At 39.1% G+C, this 22,322-nt stretch overlaps 1 protein-coding gene across 1 annotated transcript in view; it reads left to right on the top strand.

The window, feature by feature from the left end:
* Positions 1 to 21,933, top strand: part of NELL1 (neural EGFL like 1) — a 750,986-nt gene extending 729,053 nt beyond the window's left edge. Inside the window, exons 17-21 of the mRNA XM_046685488.1 lie at positions 8,861 to 8,936; positions 14,590 to 14,656; positions 17,534 to 17,710; positions 19,909 to 20,133; positions 21,628 to 21,933. Of these exons, the coding sequence (XP_046541444.1) occupies positions 8,861 to 8,936; positions 14,590 to 14,656; positions 17,534 to 17,710; positions 19,909 to 20,133; positions 21,628 to 21,678 (596 nt within the window). The 3' untranslated portion in view covers positions 21,679 to 21,933. The remainder of the gene's footprint in view (positions 1 to 8,860; positions 8,937 to 14,589; positions 14,657 to 17,533; positions 17,711 to 19,908; positions 20,134 to 21,627) is intronic.
* The last annotated feature ends 389 nt before the right edge of the window (positions 21,934 to 22,322 follow it).

Below are 22,322 nucleotides of genomic sequence, written 5' to 3'. Positions count from 1 at the left end.
CATTTAGTTCTCATTATTTTTAAGTGACAGTAGTTTCAAAATTCTAGTAAACTGTGAGTAATTAGATTAAATTCAGAATTTCAACTACAAATACTAAAGAGGATCTATATAATATCTTATTCTTGAAAATGAGTTGCAGTGTCTAGAGGGTAAATGGTTGAAAGCAGATAAAACCACAAAACATTCTAGCATGCTGAAAGATGGCTTGAGACTTGGGGTTGGCACAGTTTGGTGGAAAGAAGTCTACAGCATCTGTCAGAATGCCCAGGACACAATCTGTGATCTAACATACTAGTTGTGTGACCACCTAACCTCTCTGAACCTTAGTATATTCTTTTGTAAAATGAGAATATCTCCATCTTGCAATTATATGGCATAACTTATATATATATATATATATACATAAGTAGTAGCAGTAAATTTATATTATGCCTTGAGCACTTTAGGGGAAAATGCCACTTACAATTGTGTTTTTTTATTAAATTTAGTTTCACAATCCTTAACCAAATGCCTACAACCTTATACTTATATAAGTTTGACACTTATATTTAACATGAAATTTGGGATGTGGAATAAGTTAATTTACACTGTCTTACTCTAACTTACTATAGGAGGCAAGCCTACCCATAGTTATCTATATATTCTCTTGTGTTCCTCCTGACCACCTCCACGAGGACAGTGTCTTACGTGTCACTTTCAACATTTATAGCACCAGTGTGCAAAGAACCTTGTGCATAGCAAACTTTTGGTAAAAATTTATTGGAATCAATGTTGTCATCTGAAGGATATCTGAAGGGTATGGCAATACGTTAATCACTGGAGTAGAAGACTCTGATAGACAAATGACCAGTGTCTGCAAATCGCCTAAAGATCATCATAAATAAGAAAAAAAAAATCAAGTAGAGGTTTCTTGAGTGGTCTGAGAACTATCACCAATAAGTAGTGGCTGCACCAGTTTGCATTCCTGCCAGCCGTGTATGAGGTTTCCCTTTTCCCCACATCCTCTTGAACATTTGTTATTTCTTGTCTTGTTAAGTATAGCCGTTCTAATGGGTGTGAGGTGGTATGTCCTTGTAATTTTGATTTGCATTTCCCTAATAATTAGTGATGTTGAACATCTTTTCATGTGCCTGTTGAGCATCTGACTATCTTCTTTAGAAATATGTCTGTTTATGTCCTCTGCCCATTTTTTGATCAGGTTGTTTTTTTGTTGTTGACTTGTATGAGTTCTGTATATTTTTTAGAAATTAACCCTCTGTCAGATAATATGATTTGCAAATATTTTCTCCCAGTTCGTGGGTTATCTTTTCATTTTGTTCATACTTTGCTTTGCCTTTCGGAAGTTTTTTAGTCTGATGTAGTCCCATTTGTGTATTTTTTGTTTTGTTTCCCTTGCCTGAGTAGGCATGGTATTCGAAAAAATACTGCTAAAGACTGATGTCAAAGAGTGTACTGTCTATATTTTCTTCCAAGAGTTTTATGTTTTCAGATCTTCCATTCAAGTCTTTAATCCACTTTGAGTTAATTTTTGTGTATGGTGTAAGAGAATGGTCTACTGTCATTCTTTTGCATGTGGCTGTCCAGTTTCCCCAAAACCGTTTATTGAAGAGACTTTCCTTTCTCCCTTGTGTATTCTTGGCTGCTTTGTCAAAGATTAGCTGTCCATAGATGAGTAGGTTTATTTCTGGACTTTCAATTCTGTTCCATTGATCTATGTGTCTGTTTTTGTCCCAGTACCATGCTGTTTTGATTACTATAGCTTTGTAGTATATTTTGACATCAGGGATTGGCATGCCTCCAACTTTGGTCTATTTTCTCAGGATAGCTTTGGCTGTTCAGGATCATTTTTTGTTCTGTATAAATTTTAGGATGCTTTGTTCTATTTCTGTGAAGAATGTCATTGGGATTCTGATTGGGATTACATCGAATCTGTAGATTGCTTTAGGTAATATGGACATTTTAACTATGTTTATTCTTCTAATCCATGAGCATGGAATATCTTTCCATTTCTTTGTCTTCTTTCATTTCTTTCAAGAATGTCTCATAGTTTTAAGTGTATAGGTCTTTTACCTCCTTTGTTCAGTTTATTCCTAGGTATTTTATCCTTTTTGTTGCAATTAGGAGTGGAATTCTATTCTTGAATTCTCTTTCTGCTAGTTTGATATTAGTATATAGAAATGCAACTGATTTTTCTATGTTCTTTTGAACCCTGCAACTTTGCTGTAGTTGATTACTTCTAATAGTTTATGGTGGATTCTTTAGGGTTTTGTACGTATATAAATCATGTAATCCACAAACAGGGTGAGTTTTACTTCATCCTTTGCAGTTTGGGTTCCTTTTATTTCTTTTACTTGCCTAATTACTCTGGTTAAAACTTCCAGTAAGTGCTGAATAAGATTGGTAAGAGTGGAGTGGGCACCCTTATCTCGTCCCTGTTCTCAGAGGGATGGCTTTCAATTTTTCACCATTAAGCATGATGTTGGCTGTGGGTTTGTCGTATATGGCCTTTATTATGTTGAGGTACTTTCCTTCTATGCCCACTTTATGGAGAGTTTTTAACCATAAATGGGTGTTGGAGCTTGTCAAATGCTTTTCTCTGCATTTGTTGAAATGATCATGTGATTTTTATTCCTGATTTTGTTAATGTGGTGTATCACATTGATTTATTTGCAGATGTTGAACCAGCCTCACATTCCTAGAATGATTCTTTTAATATATCGTTGTATGTGATTTGCTAATAATTTGCTGAGGATTCTTGCAACTATGTTCATCAGCAATATTGGCCTGTCATTTTCATTTTGCATTTGTCCCTTGTCTGGTTTTGGTATTAAGGTAATTTGGGCCTCGTAGAATGAGTTAGGAAACGTCCTGTCCTCTTCAAGTTTTGGAATAATTTAAGAAGGATAGGAATTAAATCTTTGAATGTTTGGTGGAATTCACCCAAGAAGACGTCTTGTCCTGAACTTTTGTTTTTGGTGAGGCTTTTGGTCATGGGCTCTACTATCGCTGCTAACTGCCTCACCTTGTGCTCTCCATGGGCTCAGGTGCTGCTGCTGCTCTGTGCACCGCCTGTACTGCTGCTCCTGTTATCTGGAGGTACTGGCAGCATCACTGCCAGGGGTGCTGGTCAGACCACTGGCAGACCAGTTCCAGAATCCCAAGTCTGACAGTATACCAGGTGCAGCTGCCCCTCTGAAGATAAAGAATATCATAGCTGGAGAAGACAGTGACAATCACCTGGTTCAAACCCCTCATTCTGTAGGAGAGGAAGGATGGAATGACTCCAGGACTCTTTACTTGTGATTGGTCTATTCAGATTCTCTATTTCTTCTTCATTCAGTTTTGGAGGTTGTACGTGATTCTAAGAATTTACCCATTCCTTCTATGTTATCAAGTTTGTTGGAGTATAGCTTTTCATAGTATTCTTTTATAATCCTTTGTATTTCTGTGGTGTCTGTTGTAATTTCTCCTTTTTCATTTCTGATTTTATTTGAGTCTTCTCTCTTTATTCCTTAGTGAGTCTGCCTAAGGGTTTGTCAATTTTGTTTGTATTTTCAAAGAACCAGCTCTTAGTTTCATCAATCCTTCCTATTGTTTTCTTTGTCTCTGTTTTATTTATTTCTGCTCTCATTTTTATTATTTAATGTCTCCCACTGACTTTGAGCTTTGTTTATTGTTCTCTTCCTAATTCTTTTGGGTATCATGTAAGCTTGGTTATTTGACATTTTTCTTGTTATTTGAGGTAGGCCTCAAATTGCTATAAATTTCCCTCCTGGCACTGCTTTTGCTGCATCTCATAAGTTCTGATATGTTGTGTTTTTGTTTTCTTTTGTCCCCACATATTTTTTTTTATTTCTCTTTTAATCCAATAGTTCACTAGCATATGGTTTTGTCTCCACATATTTGTAACTTTCCCTGCTTTTTTATTGTAGTTGATTTCTAGTTTCATACCATTGTGGTCAGGAAAGATGCTTGACATGATTTCAGTCTTAAATTTATTGAGGCTTGCTGTGTTTCCCAACATATGGTCTATCTTTGAGAATGTTCCATGTGCACTTGAGAAGCATGTGTTTTCTGCTGTTTTTGGATGGAATGATCTAAATATATCTAAGAAGTCCATCTCGTTTAGTGTTTCATTTGAGGCCTCTGTTTCCTTGTTTACTTTCTGTCTGAAGGATCTATCCATTAACATACGTGGGGTGTTAAGGTCTTCCTACTATTGTTATGTTGCTGTCAGTTCCTCCCTTTAGTTCTATTAATAATTGCTTTATACACTTTGGTGCTGCTCTGTTAGGTGAATATAAAGTATTATGTCTCCTTGGTGGAATGTCCCTTTTATTGTTATATAATGCCCATCTTTGTCTCTGATTGTCTTTTTTATCTTGAAGTCTGCTTCATCTGATATTGCTACACCCACCTTCTTTTGCTTTGCCCTTTGCTTGGAGTATCATTTTCCAACCCTTCCAGCTGAGCCTATGTTTGTCTTTAAGTGTGAAATCTTTTTCCTGGATGCAGCATATTGTTGGGTCTTTTTTTTTTCATCCATCAACCCATTCTGTGTCTTTTGATTGGTGAATTTAATCCATTTACATCTAGAGTGATTGCTGTATATGAGGGCTTAGTGCTTCCATTTTATCTCTTGTTTGCTGGTTGTTCTGTATGTCCATTGTTTCTTTTTCCTCGTATTTGTGCCTGTCATTTCTGTTTGGTGGTTTTCTATTTTGGCTTTCTCACTTTTCTCTTTATTTATGATTTGTGACTCTGCTCTGATTTTTCATTTTGTAGGTACCATGAGGTTTGTATCAAAGATCTCATAGATGAGATAATCCTTTTTCTGATAGCCTTTTATCTCCATTAGGTTATGAAGGTTGCATGCCCTTCCTCTTCCCCTTCTCTGTTTTTTTGGTCACAAATTATTCTTATTTATATTGTGATTTGTGACCAATTCTAACTATTTATAGATATTTTTGATGTTTTCTTTACCTTTATCTTTTATGTTATATTTAAGTGTTTGCTAAACTATTCTGATATAGAGCTGCAATTTTCTGATTTTGTCCATCTCCTTTCTCAAGACTAGTTAAAACTTTGCCTTTTTGTATAAGGTAGGAGGGCTCCTTTCAATACTTCTTGTAGGGCAGGTCTAGTGGCAATGAACTCCCTCTGCTTTTGTTTGTCCGTGAAAGCTTTTATTTCTCCATCATATCTAAAGAGTAACTTTGCTGGATAGAGTATTCTTGCCTGATGGTTTTGTCTTTCAGTATTTTGAATATATCATCCTGCTCTCTGCTAGCCTTATAAGTTTTCCACTGAGAAATCCACTGAAAGCCTGATGGGGGTTCCTTTGTAGATTATTTTCTTCTCTCTTGCTGCCCTTAATATTTTTTCTTTATTATTGATTTTTGAGTTTTAATATTACATGCCTTGGAGAAGATCTTTTTGGATTGATGTAATTAGGAGTTCTATTAGCTTCATGTACTTGCATGTCCAGTTTCTTCCCCAGGTTTGGGAACTTCTCAGCTATAATTTCTTTCAGTAAGCTCTCTGCTCTTTTCTCCCTCTGGGTTACCTATAATCCTTATGTTACTTTTCCTAATTGAGTCAGATATTTCTCAAAGAATTTCTTCATTTTTAAAAAATCTTGGTTCTCTGTCCTCTTCCACCTGAGTCATTTCTATGTTTCTATCTTCAAGCTCACTAATTCTCTCCTCCATAGGGTCTATTCTATTCTTGATGCTTCCTACATTATTCTTTATCTCATTAATTGTGTTCTTCATATCCAGAATTTCTGTTGGGTTTTGTTTAGAGTTTCAATCTCTTTGTCCCATGCTGCACTTGCACTGCAGTTCCCAAGTTGTCTGAGGTGCTGGTTGCACTGCTGCCAGGGGTGCTAGGTTCACAGGTATCACTGTCATTGGCAGGTGCCTGCAGACCCAGGGTCTTTTATGCAGCCCCCACTGCTGGTGGATTTGGTGTCGGGATGTGGCCACTGGGGGCTGGGTGCTCATGCCCTCTCTGCTGCCAGTTGTGAGTTGGGCCACCACTGCTGCCACCACTCCATGGACCATCCTAGGATGGGGCCACTACCACAACACAGCCTCCACCCCAGGGCTTTTGTGCACACATGGGGCCTCTGCCACCTTGCAGACATTCAGGTATGCAAGGCTGGGCCACCCTTGCCTTCATTCTCTTGTGTGGTCCACTGTGTGAGGATCCAGACCCTGGATCACTGCCACCAGTGTTGGAGGTAGGGGCTGCTCCCCTAGTTCCACTGCTTCTCGGAAGTCCACTCCACGCACCTTCAGATGTATAGCTGCCTGGATCTCTTAGGCATCCTGTTTTGCTATGAGGAAATCCTTTGTTGGTCAGTGGTTGTCTGTTTGGCTGTAATTTACAGAAGAGAGACAAAGGGAACCTCTGACTCTGCCATGATGCTGATGTCACTCCTGTTGGGAGGTTTTTGATTACTGATTCAATCTCCTTACTAGTAATCAGTCTGTTCAGATTTTCTATTTATCCCTGGTATAGTCTTGGAGGATTGTATGTATCTAGGAGTATATACATTTCTTTTAGGTTGTCCAATTTGTTGACACATAATTGTTTGTAGTACACTTACAAACCTTTGTATTTCTCTGGTATCAATTGATCTCTTCTATTGTCTTTTTATTCTTCATTTCACTTATTTCCACTCTGGTCTTTATCATCTCCTTCTACTAACTTTGGCTTCATTCTTCTTTTTCTAGTTCCTTTAGGTGTAAAGTTAGATTGTGTATTTGAGACCGTTTTTGGTTACATAAGGTAGGCCTGTATTGCTATGAAATTCCCACTTAGTACCACTTTCACTGCATCCCAAAGATTTTGGTATGTTGTATTTCTGCTTTCATTTTACTAGGTATTTTTTTGATTTCTTCAGTGACCCACTGGTTATTCAATCCATTGCTTAATCTCCACATTTTTGTGGTTTTTCCAGTTTTCTTATTGTTTTTGATTTCAAGTTTCCTACCAGAGTGGTTAGAGAACATGCTTGATATGATTTCAATCTTCTTGAATTTATTGAGATTTGTTTTGTGTCCTAACATGTGATCAATCCTAGGGAATGTTCTATGTACACTTGAGAAGAATGTGTATTCTTTTGCTTTTCGATGGAATAGTCTCTATATATCTATTAAGTCCATCTGGCCTAATGTATCATTTACGGTTGCTGTTTCCTTATTAATTTTCTGTCTGGATGATCTATCCATTTATGTAACTGGGGTGTTAAAGTCCCCTACTGTTATTGTATTGCTTTCAATTTCTCCTTTTAGGTCCATTCATATTTGCTTTATATATCTTGGTGCTCCAATGTTGGGTGCATATATATTTATAAATGTTATGTCTCTTGCTGAATAGACCCCTTTACCTTTCTCTTTTATTACAGTCTTTGTTTTAAAGTCTATTGGGTCTATTATTAGTACAGCTACACCAGCTTTCTTTGCATTTCTATTTGCAGGGAATATCCCTCTCCATCCCTTCACCCTTAGTCTGTGTATGCCCTTACTTCTGTGTGTGTTCTTAGTTCTGATGTGAGTTTCTTGTAGCACCAGATAGATAGGTCTTTTTTTTTTTTTTATCCATTCAGCCACTCTGTCTTTTGATTGAAGAATTTAGTTCATTTACATTTAAAGAAATTATTGATAGGTATGTACTTATTTCCATTTTGTTGATTGTTTTCTAGTGGTTTTTGTAGTTTCTCTCTTTTCCTTTCTTCTTTTTTTCTTCCCCTGTAGTTTGAAGGTTTTCTTTAGTGTTAGGTTTACTCTTTCTTTTTCTCATTTTCTTTTGTGTATTTGCTATAAGTTTTGGCTTTGTGGTTGCCATAAGGTTCATATATAACTTCCTATGTATACAACAATCTGTTTTAATTACATTCCCCCCAACATTTTATATTTTTGATGTCACATTTTACAACTTTTTATTTTATGTATCTAACTATTGTAGTTTTAGTTAATGTTACTACTTTTGCCTGCTAACCCTCATACTTGCTTTATAAGTTATTGATCCACTACCTTTACATTATATTTGCATTTTCCTGTGAGATTTTTTACTTTTATATGTTTTCTTGTTATTAATTAGTGATGTTTCTTTTTACTTCAGAGAAGTCTCTTAACATTTCTTGTAAGGCCAGTTTAGTGATGATGAACACCTTTAGCTCTTGCTTTTCTGGAGAACTCTTAATCTCTCCTTCAATTATGAGTGATAACTTTCCCAAGTAGAGAATTCTTGGTTGGAAGTTTTTTACCTTTCAGCATTTTGAATATGTTGTGCCATTCTCTTCTGGTCTTCAAAGTTTCTCCTGAAAAATCTGCTTATGGCCTTATAGGGTTTCCCTTATGTATAAAAAGTTGTTTTCCTCTTGCTGCTTTTAAGATTCTCTCTTTATCTTTAACTTTGACCAGTTTAATTGTGTGTCTTGGTGTGGATCTCTTTGGGTTCATCTTATTTGGACTCTATGGACTTCCTGGACCCGTATATCTGTTTCCTTCCTCAGATTAGGGAAGTTTGCAGTCAGTATTTCTTCAAATAAGTTTTCTGGCCTTTTCTCTCTCTCTCTCTTCCTTCTGGGACCCCTATAATGCAAATGTTATTCTGCTTGAGATGAAAGGTCTCTTAAGTAAGCTTCATTTTTTAATTTTTTTTTTTTTTTGTTCACTGCTTTGTCTGGGTGAGTTCTGTTGCTTTGTCTTCCAGCTCACTGATCCGATTTTCAGCTCCATCCAGTGTGTTGTTGAACCACTCTAGTGTATTTTTCAGTCCAGTTATTTTATTCTTCAGCTCTGTAATTTCTGGATGAAAATTTCATGTATTTTCTGTCCCTTTATTGAAGATCTCACTGTGTTCATCCATTCTTATCCCAAGTTCAGCGATGATCTTTACGACCATTACTTTGAACTCTTTGTTGGGTAAATTGTGTATCTCCATTTCATTAATGTCTTTTTTCTGATGTTTTAGCTTGGTCTTTTGTTTATAGCATATTCTTTTGTCTCCTCATTTTGCCTGACTCTCTGTGTTTGTTTCTTTGTATTAGGCAAATGAATTCTCTTCCATTCTTGAAGGAGCAGGCTTGTGTAGGAGATGTCACTTGGGATCCAAAAGCACAATCCCCCCAGTCACCAGAGCTGGGCACTCAAGGGGAGTTTCCTATGTAGGCTATACATGCCCCCTAGTTCTGGTGGGGTTGTATGAGCTTCATGTGGGGTGGGGCTGCTCACCCTCTGTGTCTGTTTGTGCCATGTGTGAGTGGTGTGGGATCCAGGGCTGCTCAGCTTCTGCCTCAGTTGGTACCACATGCAAGCTGCTTGGTGGGGGCTGCTTGCTCACACTGTTAGCAGGTTTGAATGAGTGGGAAAAAATGATGCCTGCCAGCAAGGTACAGAGGGGACATAAAAATGGTGCCTGCCAGTGTTCTGTCTCTGGAGAGAGTCCCAGCAGACTTCTGCAACTCTGGCAGATGCTTTAAGATTAGCTAGCGAATCTCCTTTATATATGGTCTAGGCTCTTTTCAAACTGCTGCTTTTTGCACTGAGTCCTGGGACAAGTAGGTCTCCATACAAGCCCTTTAAGAGTGAGATCTTTGCTCCCTACAAGCTTATGTTTCTCCTAAGCATAAGCTCCACTGGTATCAAAGCTAGACATTCTGAGCACTTGTCTCTCTGGTGCAGGACCCAAGGGTTGTTGTGCCTGGTGTGGAGTACAAACCCGTTACCCCTCATGAAGAAGCTTTATTTATTTATTTATCTATCTATCTAGTTAGAGATCCCTCCTGATTGCGTGTCTCCATGCCAAGGTGTGGTTTGGGCAAGAGCCTGTCTCTCCCTCTCCTATCCATCTTGATGTGGCCCTTTTGTCCTTTGTTGTGGAGCAGGTGTTCAGCTAGTTCTCAGGGTTTTTTAAGTGGATTTCTTCCATCCATGGGAGGAAGTGAGTTCAGCATCTTCCTACACCTCTATGTTGAACCCCCACCCCCAACTCAGGGAAAAAGTTTTTAAAGGAAGGAAAAGCTCATTGTAGGTTAGAATAGTTGAAAAGGGCTTATAGAAGAGGTTGGCAATTAGTTCTCCATTCAGCCAGCAAAACAAGGATGAATTCCTTTACTGGTTCTTTTCTAGAAAATATTGTTTTTCCAAACTTTTGAGGATGATCACAACCTGACCCCAAATCCTTTTTAGAGTTTCCAGATCCCCAGTCTCTGGAATAGGTATGGGACTTTAGTTGAGTCTTGACTAGTCTGAAACCAAAATGTCTTTATCCGTTTTTTTTTTTTATTTAAGCCATCATAAATCAGGGAATTTACCAATCAGTCCAAGCAGCCTAAGCTGATTTATTCTACTTTGACTCCTAAAGTATCTCCAAAGTCTTATGAGAATTAAACTGAAATTGCCACAGGAGATGAACAATGCTTATAATCTTATTAAGTTAATATAGTGCACCTTCACCGCTATGGCTCACCTTTATTCATAGATTTATTTACATAAATCCTTTTTTGTTTTCCAGTGGTATTTATTACTCATTGATAGCAAGGCTTCCAAGAGGTTGTGGAGGGCCTGGTTTTAGGAGCTGAATGAAGAACCCTGAATCAAATTCTGTAGATCATCCTCAAAAAGTGAACTCATTTGCGACCCTCCATGTTTGTTTGCATTATTTGCAGTTGAAAGTATTCTATTATTTTTTTAAATTTTTTTCTCTTTATTTTAAAAAGTATTCTATTCTGATTTGATAATAAAAGTCTCTGGTACTCAAGCATCCAAATGGGTTACAGTCCTGTGCTGCATAACGACATCTCAGTCAACAACAGACCACGTATAGATGGTAGTCCCATAAGATTAGTACCATATATCCTAGGTGTGTAGGAGGCTATACTATCTAGGTTTGTGTAAGTACACTCGATGATGCTCACACAACAAAATCGCCTAATAGTGCATTTCTCAGAATGTACCTCCATTGTTAAGTGACACATGATCATATTGTAATGGAATCATCATGGTGGCTAGAAGTAAAATTAAAGTACTGGCTTTTTACTCATATCCTTGATGTTTCAAATTCAGATAAAACCAAATAACAGAATCACACAAACCAACAAAGGGTCAAAGCTTACTGTTGAAAGAAGCAGAGTCAAAGTTCTTTTAAAAAGCCACTTTTCCCCCTGAGAGTCAGTACACCAGGTTAGCTACTAGAATTTCACACCACTTGAAAATGCAGCCTTGAAATATGTCCACAGCTGAATGGAGTTCAGTGATAAAGCTAGGCTAGCACAAATGGATTTGGGCTTTTGTTTAGATGCTGTGCGCTTCCTTGACAGTGGCAATGATTTTGTGTACCCCTAGACCACTGAGTTGATTAGGCACAGAATGATTGTTGAACTCTTTGGAACCCTTGCTCCTCTAGCATTATGCAGACCACAAAAACCCAGAGTGAAAAATGGTTCTCTCTCTAGGCTTGATCCCTAAATCTTAGTTACAGCCCAGCTTCTTTTCATAGATACCCATCTGTGGCTCTTCCGTTCATAAATTTGTCCAGAGCCTTAGGAAGACGTCTTTATTTTCTACCTGTGCTCCATGGGAAAGTAGAGGGGTCTCAAGTTTATTAGTTTCTAGGAAATGCAGCATTTTAGTATGTATCGTTGTATTTATATTGGAGATCATGGAGCTGAATAGGGAAATGGATACACAAAAGGTTAATCACCTGTCATGCCGTGGTAGAGTTACGAACAATTTGTTGTGGGAACTAGAAGTGGGAAGTCTGCTCTATTGTGGGAGAGTGCAGAGAGGAATAGGGAACAACTTCACAGAGTAGGTGACCTTGGAGGAAGACCTTAAAGGATGAGAAATTTAGCCAGGTGGAGATGTGGGGAAAGTGAATCGCAAACAGAAGGAACAGCAAGAACAAAGATGCAGAAGACTAACAATATATGTTGTGATCAAGAAAATATGAAGTGAATGATGAGATTAAAATATCAGGAGCAAGAAGAGTATGGGAGGGGGTTAGCCAGTGGTGAGCCTGGAGATAAAGTCTGGGGACAGAGTCAGGACACAGAATTTAGACTATCTGGTGGGCAGCAGAAGATCATGAGAGATTTTTCATTTAGGACTGGCATGGTCCAATCAAGCTCTGACTGACAGCACAATGAAGGACAGAGGAGATCAAAGCTAAGAGGAGAGATACCACTTAGGCTCGAGTCAAGGTTCAGGAGAGTAAAGATGAGAACCTGAAAGGGTGAGTCAGCTAAGGCCACACGGAAGATCACAGAAATGAAATGATGGATCCTGATAAATGAGGATCTCAGACACTCAGCCCCTGTGGCAACATGCGCCCTCATTCTGTGGGCAAAAAGAAGCTTCAGAGTAGCTTAGCTGCCCATTTTCCTGGGGGAAAAGTGTTCAGGTGCCACTGACAAGAGAAAGAGCGAGGGTTTGCAAGTTAGGCTTATGCATACTCAATAAATGTTAGGCATTGCGAACCTACATTCACTCCTACATCTACACCTTTACCTGCTACTACTGCTGTCATTAGTAACTGGAAAATCCAGTGGGAGAAAGAGAACAAGCTATGAAGGCCAGATTTCATTTCTGTGCTTTATGCAGTGTTTTGTTCTGCCTTTTAATTAAAAAGAAAAATGAATAGCATTCATCCTGAAACTAAATGTAATACTGAAGACCTGGGCAATACAAGATCTTAAGTTCTGGGAATTATGGAGATGGGTAGAGAAATGGATGCCATAAATAACCATTCCCCACCATGTCATAATAAAGTCACGGCCAAATTGCTGTGGCAACACAGAAGGAGCACAAAGTAGAAAATACCTTTGCTGTGAGATTGTCTGGAATGCTGGCCATTTGACCTGGTCTCATATAAGCCTTTGCCCAGAAACTGAGGAAGGTGGCCATAGTAGGGAACCTAAAGGGTTCATGTGTCTCCTTCAAGCAAGGAGGGAATAACCTGATCTGCAAGGAGCTGACAATAAAATAGCCCTGCCATTCTCAGCATGGCACTCACTCACAGAGTAAAGAACGGGGATGAGTCAGCCTGTCCCTGGGGCCAGTATAGAAGTTAGGTTTATAGATCCCTGCAATCTACTCAGAAAAATGCTTTGCTTTGCTCTCTGAACCTAACCAGCAGCATTGTCAATACTTTCCTGTCTGCGGTGTTCTTGATGGCAGGAGTTGGCTGTGCAAGTCTTAAGGTTGTGAAAAGATGAACCTATTAGCAAGTTTAATTCTGTGCTCAAAACTCTAGAGGTCTCATCAAGGAACAGGGTCTCCATTTCCATTCCACTGACTTCATACACCTCCTGTTCCAAACCCTGCCTTCTCATTACAGTTTGAGGGTTCTGTCCTGCTAGTTGCCCAATGGACTGGGTCCTTTATTTTTCCACCAATGGTTCTCAAACTTTCCCTTGCACCAGAATCAAGTGGGGGGCTTGTGAAACTTAGATCACTGACTCTACCTCCAGACTCACTGGTTCTGGGTTGAGGCACAACAATTTGCATTTCTAACTAGTTCCCAGGAGATTCTAACCAGTCCCTGCTTGTTAGAGGACTATACTTTGAGAGCCATTGCCCCCAAATCCCTCTGATCTCAGTTTGTCTGAAATCTTTTCCCTACCTGCCAGCCTTTTCATTATACGAGGAAGCAACCTGGTGGAAAGTCATCGATATAAAAGTCCAGATTGGGGTGTATTTCTTGTTTTCTTATTAATTTGCTAGGTGGAAGTCATTTCCTCTCACTGGGCCTGGTTTCCTCTTCATTAAAATGAGACAGCTGGGTTAAATGACTGCTGAAGTTTTTCTTCCCCAGGTGCTAATTAGAGAGGGCTAACCAGCTAGCTTGTGGGCTATATCCTGAGGCAAAATCCCTATTTTGTAAGAAGATTGGATATCACAGCCCAATAAATTTGCATGTGAGAAGGTCGAACAGATGCATCTCGAGTACCACTCCTAATTTTAAACTTTGTATCAGGGATCCAAAAATTTTTCTTGCAAAGGGCCAGATAGACTTGCATTCTGTAAAGTCTCTGACTCAAATACTCAACACTGCCACTGAAGTGTGAGAGCAGCCATAGACCATGTGTAAATAATGAGGGAAGCTATCTTCCAATAAAACTTTATTTACAGAAAAAGGCAACTGGCTGAATTTGGATTGTGGGTGTCGGTTTGCCAAATCTTGGTTTATATTATCATTCAGTTTACATAAATAATATTACCTAAGTCCACATTCTTGATTTAAAAGTTTCAAAACTATGGCAGAAAGAAAAACAGTGCTATGTAATTTGGAGTAAATGTATCAATGTATTGTCTATTCAGTAATAAAGTGTGTAATTTACAGAATAAAGCCTCTAATTTTTCATGGCTTAATCAGAATAAACTAATTCTTTATTTTCTAGGAAAGTGTATGTCCCTGCTTTTTAAAATTCAGAAGCAACTTAAATATTATAATACTTATTAATCGTTTATAGCTTTATACGTTATAAAACTGCATATAAAGTATTTAGTTTCTATGGCAGAAGGGTTGGAAAATACATCTTTGGCATTTAAGTGGGGATTGTTTTGACCACCCCAGCTGGGATAGCAGTCAAGCTCTGGGAATGACCCTAGAGATCTATGGCAAGACGGATTACTCGCCATTGGTGGGCTCAATTCTATTGCAAAATTTGGATTCTCATGTGGTTGCACTCTGTGAGCTGAGGTTTTATAATGGCATTCTCATTGAATTAATGGAGCCACCTGTGACATTTCATTATTAGAAATGATTTTCTTGACAGTTACCCTGTAATTCAAAAGCCAAAGTGAACATAGCCATTGTTCCGAAACGTGTTAGAGACTAAGAGAGGCCTCTTTGGCATTTTCCCATAATTGATGAGAAGTGAAATTACTTTATTTTGCAGTAACCCTGGAGGCTATTCACTTATTCTTATTCTTTTTATCAGCAAATGGGGAGAAACCTGACATTCTGATTGGGTCTCATTGGCTCTTGTACAGTAGCCTCTTCTAAAAGAATCTCTCTCTGTTTGATGTTGTTCATGGACATAGCCATGTGGGTTCCTGAGGCCTGGTCCTTTTATACTTGGGGAGAGTAATACTATACCCTCTGTAGCTGAGCTGATCAAATGGTTCCAAGTCATAGCTATCAATATTTTTCTTAGCTTCTGTTGGTTAAAATAAACCCCTAGGGAGTCATTTTGGGCAATGGTTACACAAGCAAAATATATTAGTGAGCTAAAATAATGGTATGTTACCTGTAAGCCAAAGGCCTATTGTTGGAAGATTCTTAGAATCTGGACACTTCTTTGTCTAAACTAACTGAATTCTCTGACTCAGTTCACCCTGCTTATCTAGAGTCTCTTGCTTGCTCTCTATAAACACATACGTGTATGTGTGTGTGTGTGTGTGTGTATATATATATGCATAGGTATGTATACGTGTGTATATATGCATAATCTCCCATACCTTGATATTTTGGAACATTATGATTTCTTGTCATTTCTTACAGTAATAGAGCCAATGCACATGATTTGAGGGAAAGCATTTTTCAACTTGTTATTATTTATATAGCCAGCATGTCCCCTCCCTTCCCTTCTCCATAAAGGATGTAAAGTATTTAACGATTTCCACTTTCACTGATAGTAAACTTATCCCAGCAAGCCCTGTCCTGTTCAACATTGTTATCCATGAAGTAGATGAAGACCCTGAGGGCAGCTCCATCAAGTTTGCAGATGTCACTAAGCTGGGAAGGAGGACAAACTATGGTGGATGACAGAAACAGTATTAAGAAAACATTGTGACAGATGAGAGATGCAATGGATCTAACAAGGTGAAATCCAAGATGGATAAACATCAAGTTTTACACTTGCTGCCCCCGAACAACTGACTGCCCAAGATGGGTTAGGGCTTAATGAGGGTTTAGTCTTCATTAAGCTCAATATAAGTCAACACCGTGACATAAACAAAGTAGGTAAGAAAGTAAATATTGAAATCAGGCTGCATTCAAGAAAGTACAGTACTTAAAACAAGGTGACCCTGAGTCCCAATTCACTGTGTTGCTCAGACCATTACTGAAGAATTTTATTTAATTCTCTAACTCAGCTATCTCATTTGAGAAAAGGGGATGTAAATTTCTTATCCACAGAATTATCAGGATTAAGTGTGATAAGGCATATAAAAGATGTAGCACAATGTATAGCACAAAGTAAGTGTTAAAATCGTGGTGGGTTATTATTATTGGAAATACTCAAAACTGTTGAAGAAGAAGGCAGCTCTAACAGTGAAAGGATTCAAAAATATGAGGACTGCTCAAAAATTAGAGATGTTTAATCCAGAGACTAGATGATTCGGTGGAGACGTAAATGTTGTCTTCTAAGAACAGAAGAATTGAAAATGTGACAGGAGGGACTGAGAGTTCCATGATCACCAAGGTGTGAACCAGGATCAGCAGATAGAGGCAACAAGAAGTGTAGTTTTTAACATTCAGACACGTGCAGAGAGGTCCACTTTGAAGGCCTTCTATAGTGAGTTCCTGGAGACCAGGACAGCTTTAATCACAGGCTTGATGGCTTTCAAATACGGTTGTTCTACACAGGATTCAAGTATGGGTCAAGAGGTAAGGTACCTTCTGCTCCGAGATTCCCTGGTTTTGTAAGTATTCAGCAAAGCAGTAATAAACATAACTGGTGGCCACAGGTCTCACCTTACATTTTCAGCTGCTTCATTGTCTGAGATGAGACGTTACTGTGAGCAGCAGACATATACATGAGACATGCTGCAAAATGTTCAGTGTTAGTGTTTGAAACCTGTTGACCTTCAATTCTTGATAAGTGGGAGTGTTCGGGGCCGTTCTTCCAGAAATTGTACTGTACCTGTACTTTGGGGAACTGCCACAAGGTGGAAGGCAGCACCTGGTGATAGCCCCTTGTAATAAACAAGCTAAAGACTGTCTTGTAGAAGAAAAATTGTTTCCAACCCAGAAGACCTGGTGGTGTTGCTTAGAGAATCGCTACTTCTGTGAGACGGGGTGGGTCATTTGGCCTTTCCGGGCCTCTGTTAATACAGCTGTAAACAGGTTACAGTCAGACTTCCTTCCAGAGTTGAGACAGAGGTAAAATTAGATTAATGCATTTCATTAGGTGGTATCACGATGAACTGGGAAAAGTACAGTAGCATGATTTTCCACTCAAATGAGTTCTTGATCATATGCATTTTCAGAAATATGACTTCAGAAACTGTTCTTTAAAAGTTTCAAAGAACAAACTAATTTTTTTTTTAACTTAGAAATGTCTCCATTTTTGCTCAGGCTGCTCTGCAGGCAAGGTCAGGGAAAGACAGAGTGTGTGTACGTGAGCACACATACATGTGTCTGGTTTGAACAAAATGGGAAGTGGCTGGGGTGGTACTTTGACTCTAAGAAATCTTTCTTGTGTGCTCTGAAAAGTGTTTATAGGTTTGGTTTTCATAGTGTGGCTATCTTATTGTTTCCCTAATGAAACCTCCTTAACCTCATTTCTAACCAGGATGGGAAGATATTCTGCCGACGGACAGCTTGTGATTGCCAGAATCCAAGTGTTGACCTTTTCTGTTGCCCAGAGTGTGACACCAGGGTCACAAGTCAATGTTTAGACCAAAATGGACACAAGCTCTATCGAAGTGGAGACAACTGGACTCACAGCTGTCAGCAGTGCCGGTGTCTGGTACGTCGGCCTCTTTTAGCTGTGTCGCCCCTTTACTCTGGAGGGACAGCCTCAGTTGCCTCTGGCCTTTAGTCCCCCACTGTCTGGGATCCTAGGCAGGGAGTAGTAGGTCCTATGGCTGACTAAGAGGCATGTGCTGCCTGAAGACATTCGGATTCTACTACTTAAAATGCTGTGCGAGATAAAAAGAACAGATTTATGGGACAGATTTTGTGCAAGCTATGTTAGTTTACCACTGCTACTTTTTAGCAAATTCAGATCAAGAAAAATCCCTGCAAGACAGAAGGCTTTCAGAGCCTTGACCAGGACTTGTAGTCCTTATGGAGCCAAATTTTTTCATTTCCTGGGGCATAACCATTGAAGGCTTCCATATGAGAGAGAACAGAACATGGAAGAAATATGAGCAATTGAGTCATAGAGACCTAGAGTTCAATCCTGGTTCTCCCATGAGCTAGCTCTCTGTGATTGGGCAATTTAGCACCTCACTGATCATTCTTTCCTTCCATGTACACAGGTGGATGGTCCGTATTTCGCAGGGCAGTTATGAAGATTAGAAAATATATGTGAAGGATGGTATAGTACTGGGCACACAGACGGTACTTAGTGCACGTTAGCTACTATTGTTAACATTTCCCGGATTGAAAAATCTGTTCCAGAGGCTGAAACTTCATAGACAGAAAAATGAAGGTTATTTTGGATCTTAATATAGGGTTACCAATGGTATCAGATTTGAGAATGTCCAGAGAAAAAACTTAATTTCTGGACCTGCTTCTTATACTACAAACCAAGACTTCTAAGGCTGTGAACGCTGTCAGGGCACATTCTCATGGTGAATATTGTGGTCCATCTGCGAGAAGTCATACTTTGGAGCTAAGTCATAACTAAGTCAACTCGTAATGGAAACTATTAGTCGCATTCCATAGTTTAACGTTTGCTGAAATTAACAATACAGTCTTTGGAGACCGTATGAAAACAAGCATTCAGAGAAATTGTGCTCTAAATTTCTATCTAAATTTCTACAATCTCCTAGTGAATATGCAGATAATCTTAATAGAATATATGCTTCTAAATCACTCCTAATACTGAGGAGTATAACTCAGATAAATTCAAATCATAGCCGTTTTCTCAAACTCCCACCCAAGGACAAGCAAACCCAAAACAACTGTAGAATTAGCTTCCATATAATTCTGGAAATTTCTGTTTGTTTTTCAAGAAACCAATCATTGGGCATTCAGAAGAATTGGTATTAATTTTATACTTGAAATTTTCATAGAGTTTCATAAGTATATCCTTTCCCATCCCCAGCCCCTAAGGTTAATATTTCCTGAGAAAACTGAAGCTGTTGAACACAGAACTTAATAATTACGTGAGAATAATATGTGTCATATTTAATAAATATTTATCAAGAGTTTGCATATGCCAGACTCTGGATGATACACCGGTGAGCATGATAGATATGGACTATCCTGAAGCTGATCTAGTAATTAGACATGAGTTTGCATAAATTTTAATGTCATGATAACAGAAGAAGGGGCTGCATAGGGAAACAGTTCTATTACACAAAGCTCAAAGGAGCCCCAGGTGCCAGACTCTGAGCCCTGGGGCAGCTGCATTTGAACTACAATATAGAAAGCCCACTAGCTACACATCACATTCAAAGCCTTCTGAAATGGTTCTCCTGATGTTGCCCAACCTCAACTTTAAATTCGATACTAACAACTCAATTTATCATCTTGCTGAAATATTACAGTGCTTCAGGTTTTCCTTTGACCTCAAGAGAAATGAAGTTCTCTTTATATCCTAGCCAGTACCTTGCCCTCTATTCATTGATGTATTCATTTGAGTAGCATTCTAAGCATCAGGGAGAGAAAGAAACACACCCAAGGCCTGGAAGGTCAAAACTTAACGTACCATTGTACTGATAATTGTGATAAGGATCTTAAATAAGATAAAAAAATAATTATAGGCTGCCATCTCTGGGGCTGCAGTATAGACGGTTAGCAAAATCCCGCTGGAGGAGGGAGTATCTGTAGGAGCTCTTCAAGGAGGAAGCGCACTGTCTCCACAAAGGTGCTGAAGCAGGACACTTCAGTGAGGACAGCGATGAGAACTACTGTGCCCTTTTTCCCCTCTGGGACGTTGAGAACAGAATTGTGCATAAGAACAGCAACGAAACATTTTGGGCTTTCTCTCCACAGGAAGGAGAGGTAGATTGCTGGCCACTCACTTGCCCCAGATTGAGCTGTGAGTACACAGCCATCTTGGAAGGGGAGTGTTGTCCCCGCTGTGTCAGCGACCCCTGCCTGGCGGATAACATCGCCTATGACATCAGAGAAACTTGCCTGGACAGCTATGGAGTTTCGAGGCTTAGTGGCTCAGTGTGGACATTGGCTGGATCTCCCTGCACGACCTGCAAATGCAAGGTAACTGGATGTCCTGAGGATAATCAGGCCTTGAGCAATTGGCAGAGAACGCTCGCAGGAAGTCCACTCTGATGTTCCTGAATGCACAGGGTCAAGGGGCGCGGTGGGAAGACAGGCAGGCGCTTACTTCTCACGGGACATTAGTACGTCTGAGCACATCATAGCTGCACCGTGTATAAAAGCAAACTCCAAATGAACGCGCAGTAAAATAGTCTTCTCTCTTGCCTTTAAACTATAGAACTTTAACAATTGACACTAGGCTCAATTATGGCTGATTTAAGCTATTTAGACTTGTGGACCAAAAAGAATAAAAGAAAGAAAACAGATCTCTCTCTCTTTTCACCCTGGAAAGTTTTATAATCTCCTTCATGAAACTGTCAACGTTAGAAAAAGGGCTCTGTGAAGTTGTTTGCTTTGTTTAATTATCATGGTGCCTAATGTGGGGACCTGACGCTCTTGCTGCAGACTTAATTAATTGTGATTATTTTCCTGTTTTTTAGAGGAGGCCGCATGAGGCGACCTCATGTGCCTTTAAAATTAAAACCTGACCCCTTCCTCCCTTAAAAGCTTGTGTAGAGCTATGACTATGGCCAACTCGAAGCAAGGGTTAGGCAGGGTCGAATCTCTGCCAAACATCTCTCTAAGGTTCCTATGATCGAACACATTAAAAACACTGGTCTGTTGGGTTCTGTCAAATTCTGGCTCAGCTTCAGGCATCAGTGAAAGGTTCCCACCTTGTCTTTTTATGCTGTTAGAAATGCGAATTCTTTTCTCTTTTCTGGAAAGTACCATTTTAAGACGCAGCCCCGATACAAAAAGGATAATATCAAATTTCATTTGGCAAAAGAGCCATGGTCCCATGCATAACTGTAGCCCCAACAAACAAAATGACAGTGTGACAGTGACCTGGGTGAGGTAGTATTATGGCCTTGAGGTCAGGTTTGAGATTCAATTAGAGGAATTATAAAGGTATATTTAGATTAATACATGTAATTGGTGTTTAATGAATTTCCAATAGTTTATATATCTAAATAGGTACTGTTCCTTTCATAGTCACCATGAGAGACTCTATATTTGTCCCTAATGTGCCAACCTTTCTGGAACCGATTTTGAACTTGCCTTTAGGTTCTCATGGTACTTCTGATTAGCTTTCTTAACGTCAAATTATCTTTCAGGACTTTATTTTTGGAAAGAATCTCATTTAGAATAAGTCCAGTGAATAAGTTATGTGAACAACTTGGAAATGCAAGGAGAAGTCCCAAAGGGGGTTTGAAGTCAGACAGAGGTCTGAAATTACACTGCCCGCAGAACCTAGCCAGCGGGACTCTGCAGGGTCTCCTAAGCCCTTCCTGTCCACTCCTCCCCTTGCATTCGTCTGTAGCATTCATGGAGTTTGTCTCAAAATGTAGATGGTCACTCTGGATATAAAAGTGCACTGCTAATTGATTTATATTCTCTGTCTCAACTGGCTAACACTTGTGTCTTGATGCACAGAATGGAAGTGTCTGCTGTTCTGTGGATTTGGAGTGTCTTCATAATAATTGAAGGATTTAAAATGGACTCATGATCGCCAGAGAAAAACGGACAAATGACCATCCATGATGATGAAAGAACAGGAGTTGGTGTTTTTTTACCACAGACAATTACCAAAGTCTCCGTCTGAGGAAGGTGTTTGCAGGTTGGCTTTTGGACCCACCACTCTGCTCATTCTTGCTAACCTAATCTAGGTGACCTACAGTGCATTTCAGTCTATGGTTGTTAAAAGAAGTTTTCCGTGTTGTAAATCACGCTTCCCTTACCAGGTCACTGCAAATACATTTAAATGATTTCATGGTAAATGTTGATGTATTTTTTGGGTTTATTTTGTGTACTAACATAATAGAGATTCAGCTGCTTTTATTTATTTTTTTCTTGACTTTTGGATCAAATTCAACAAATAAAGTTGCCTGTTGTGATTTTGTCCCATCCACTGCATACTTAGTATTGAGATCCCTGTGAAATGTATTGATAAGAATATGTGCATAGAGTCTAATTGCATCAGACTTATATTGCAAGCTGATGAACACACTTAGATCACTCATTCAGCTTAAACAAGGCGAAAGCAGTTATAATACGTTAAAGAGAGGGAAGACGACAAACGTAATTGTTTTTAAAAGAACTTTCTCCTCCATCTTGCAAACCAAGTGAAA

Source organism: Equus quagga, chromosome 14 (genome assembly GCF_021613505.1).
Source record: "Equus quagga isolate Etosha38 chromosome 14, UCLA_HA_Equagga_1.0, whole genome shotgun sequence".
Taxonomy (NCBI): Eukaryota; Metazoa; Chordata; class Mammalia; order Perissodactyla; family Equidae; genus Equus; species Equus quagga.
The sequence above is the reverse complement of the archived record's forward strand: the minus strand, read 5'-3'. Positions and strand labels throughout refer to the sequence as shown.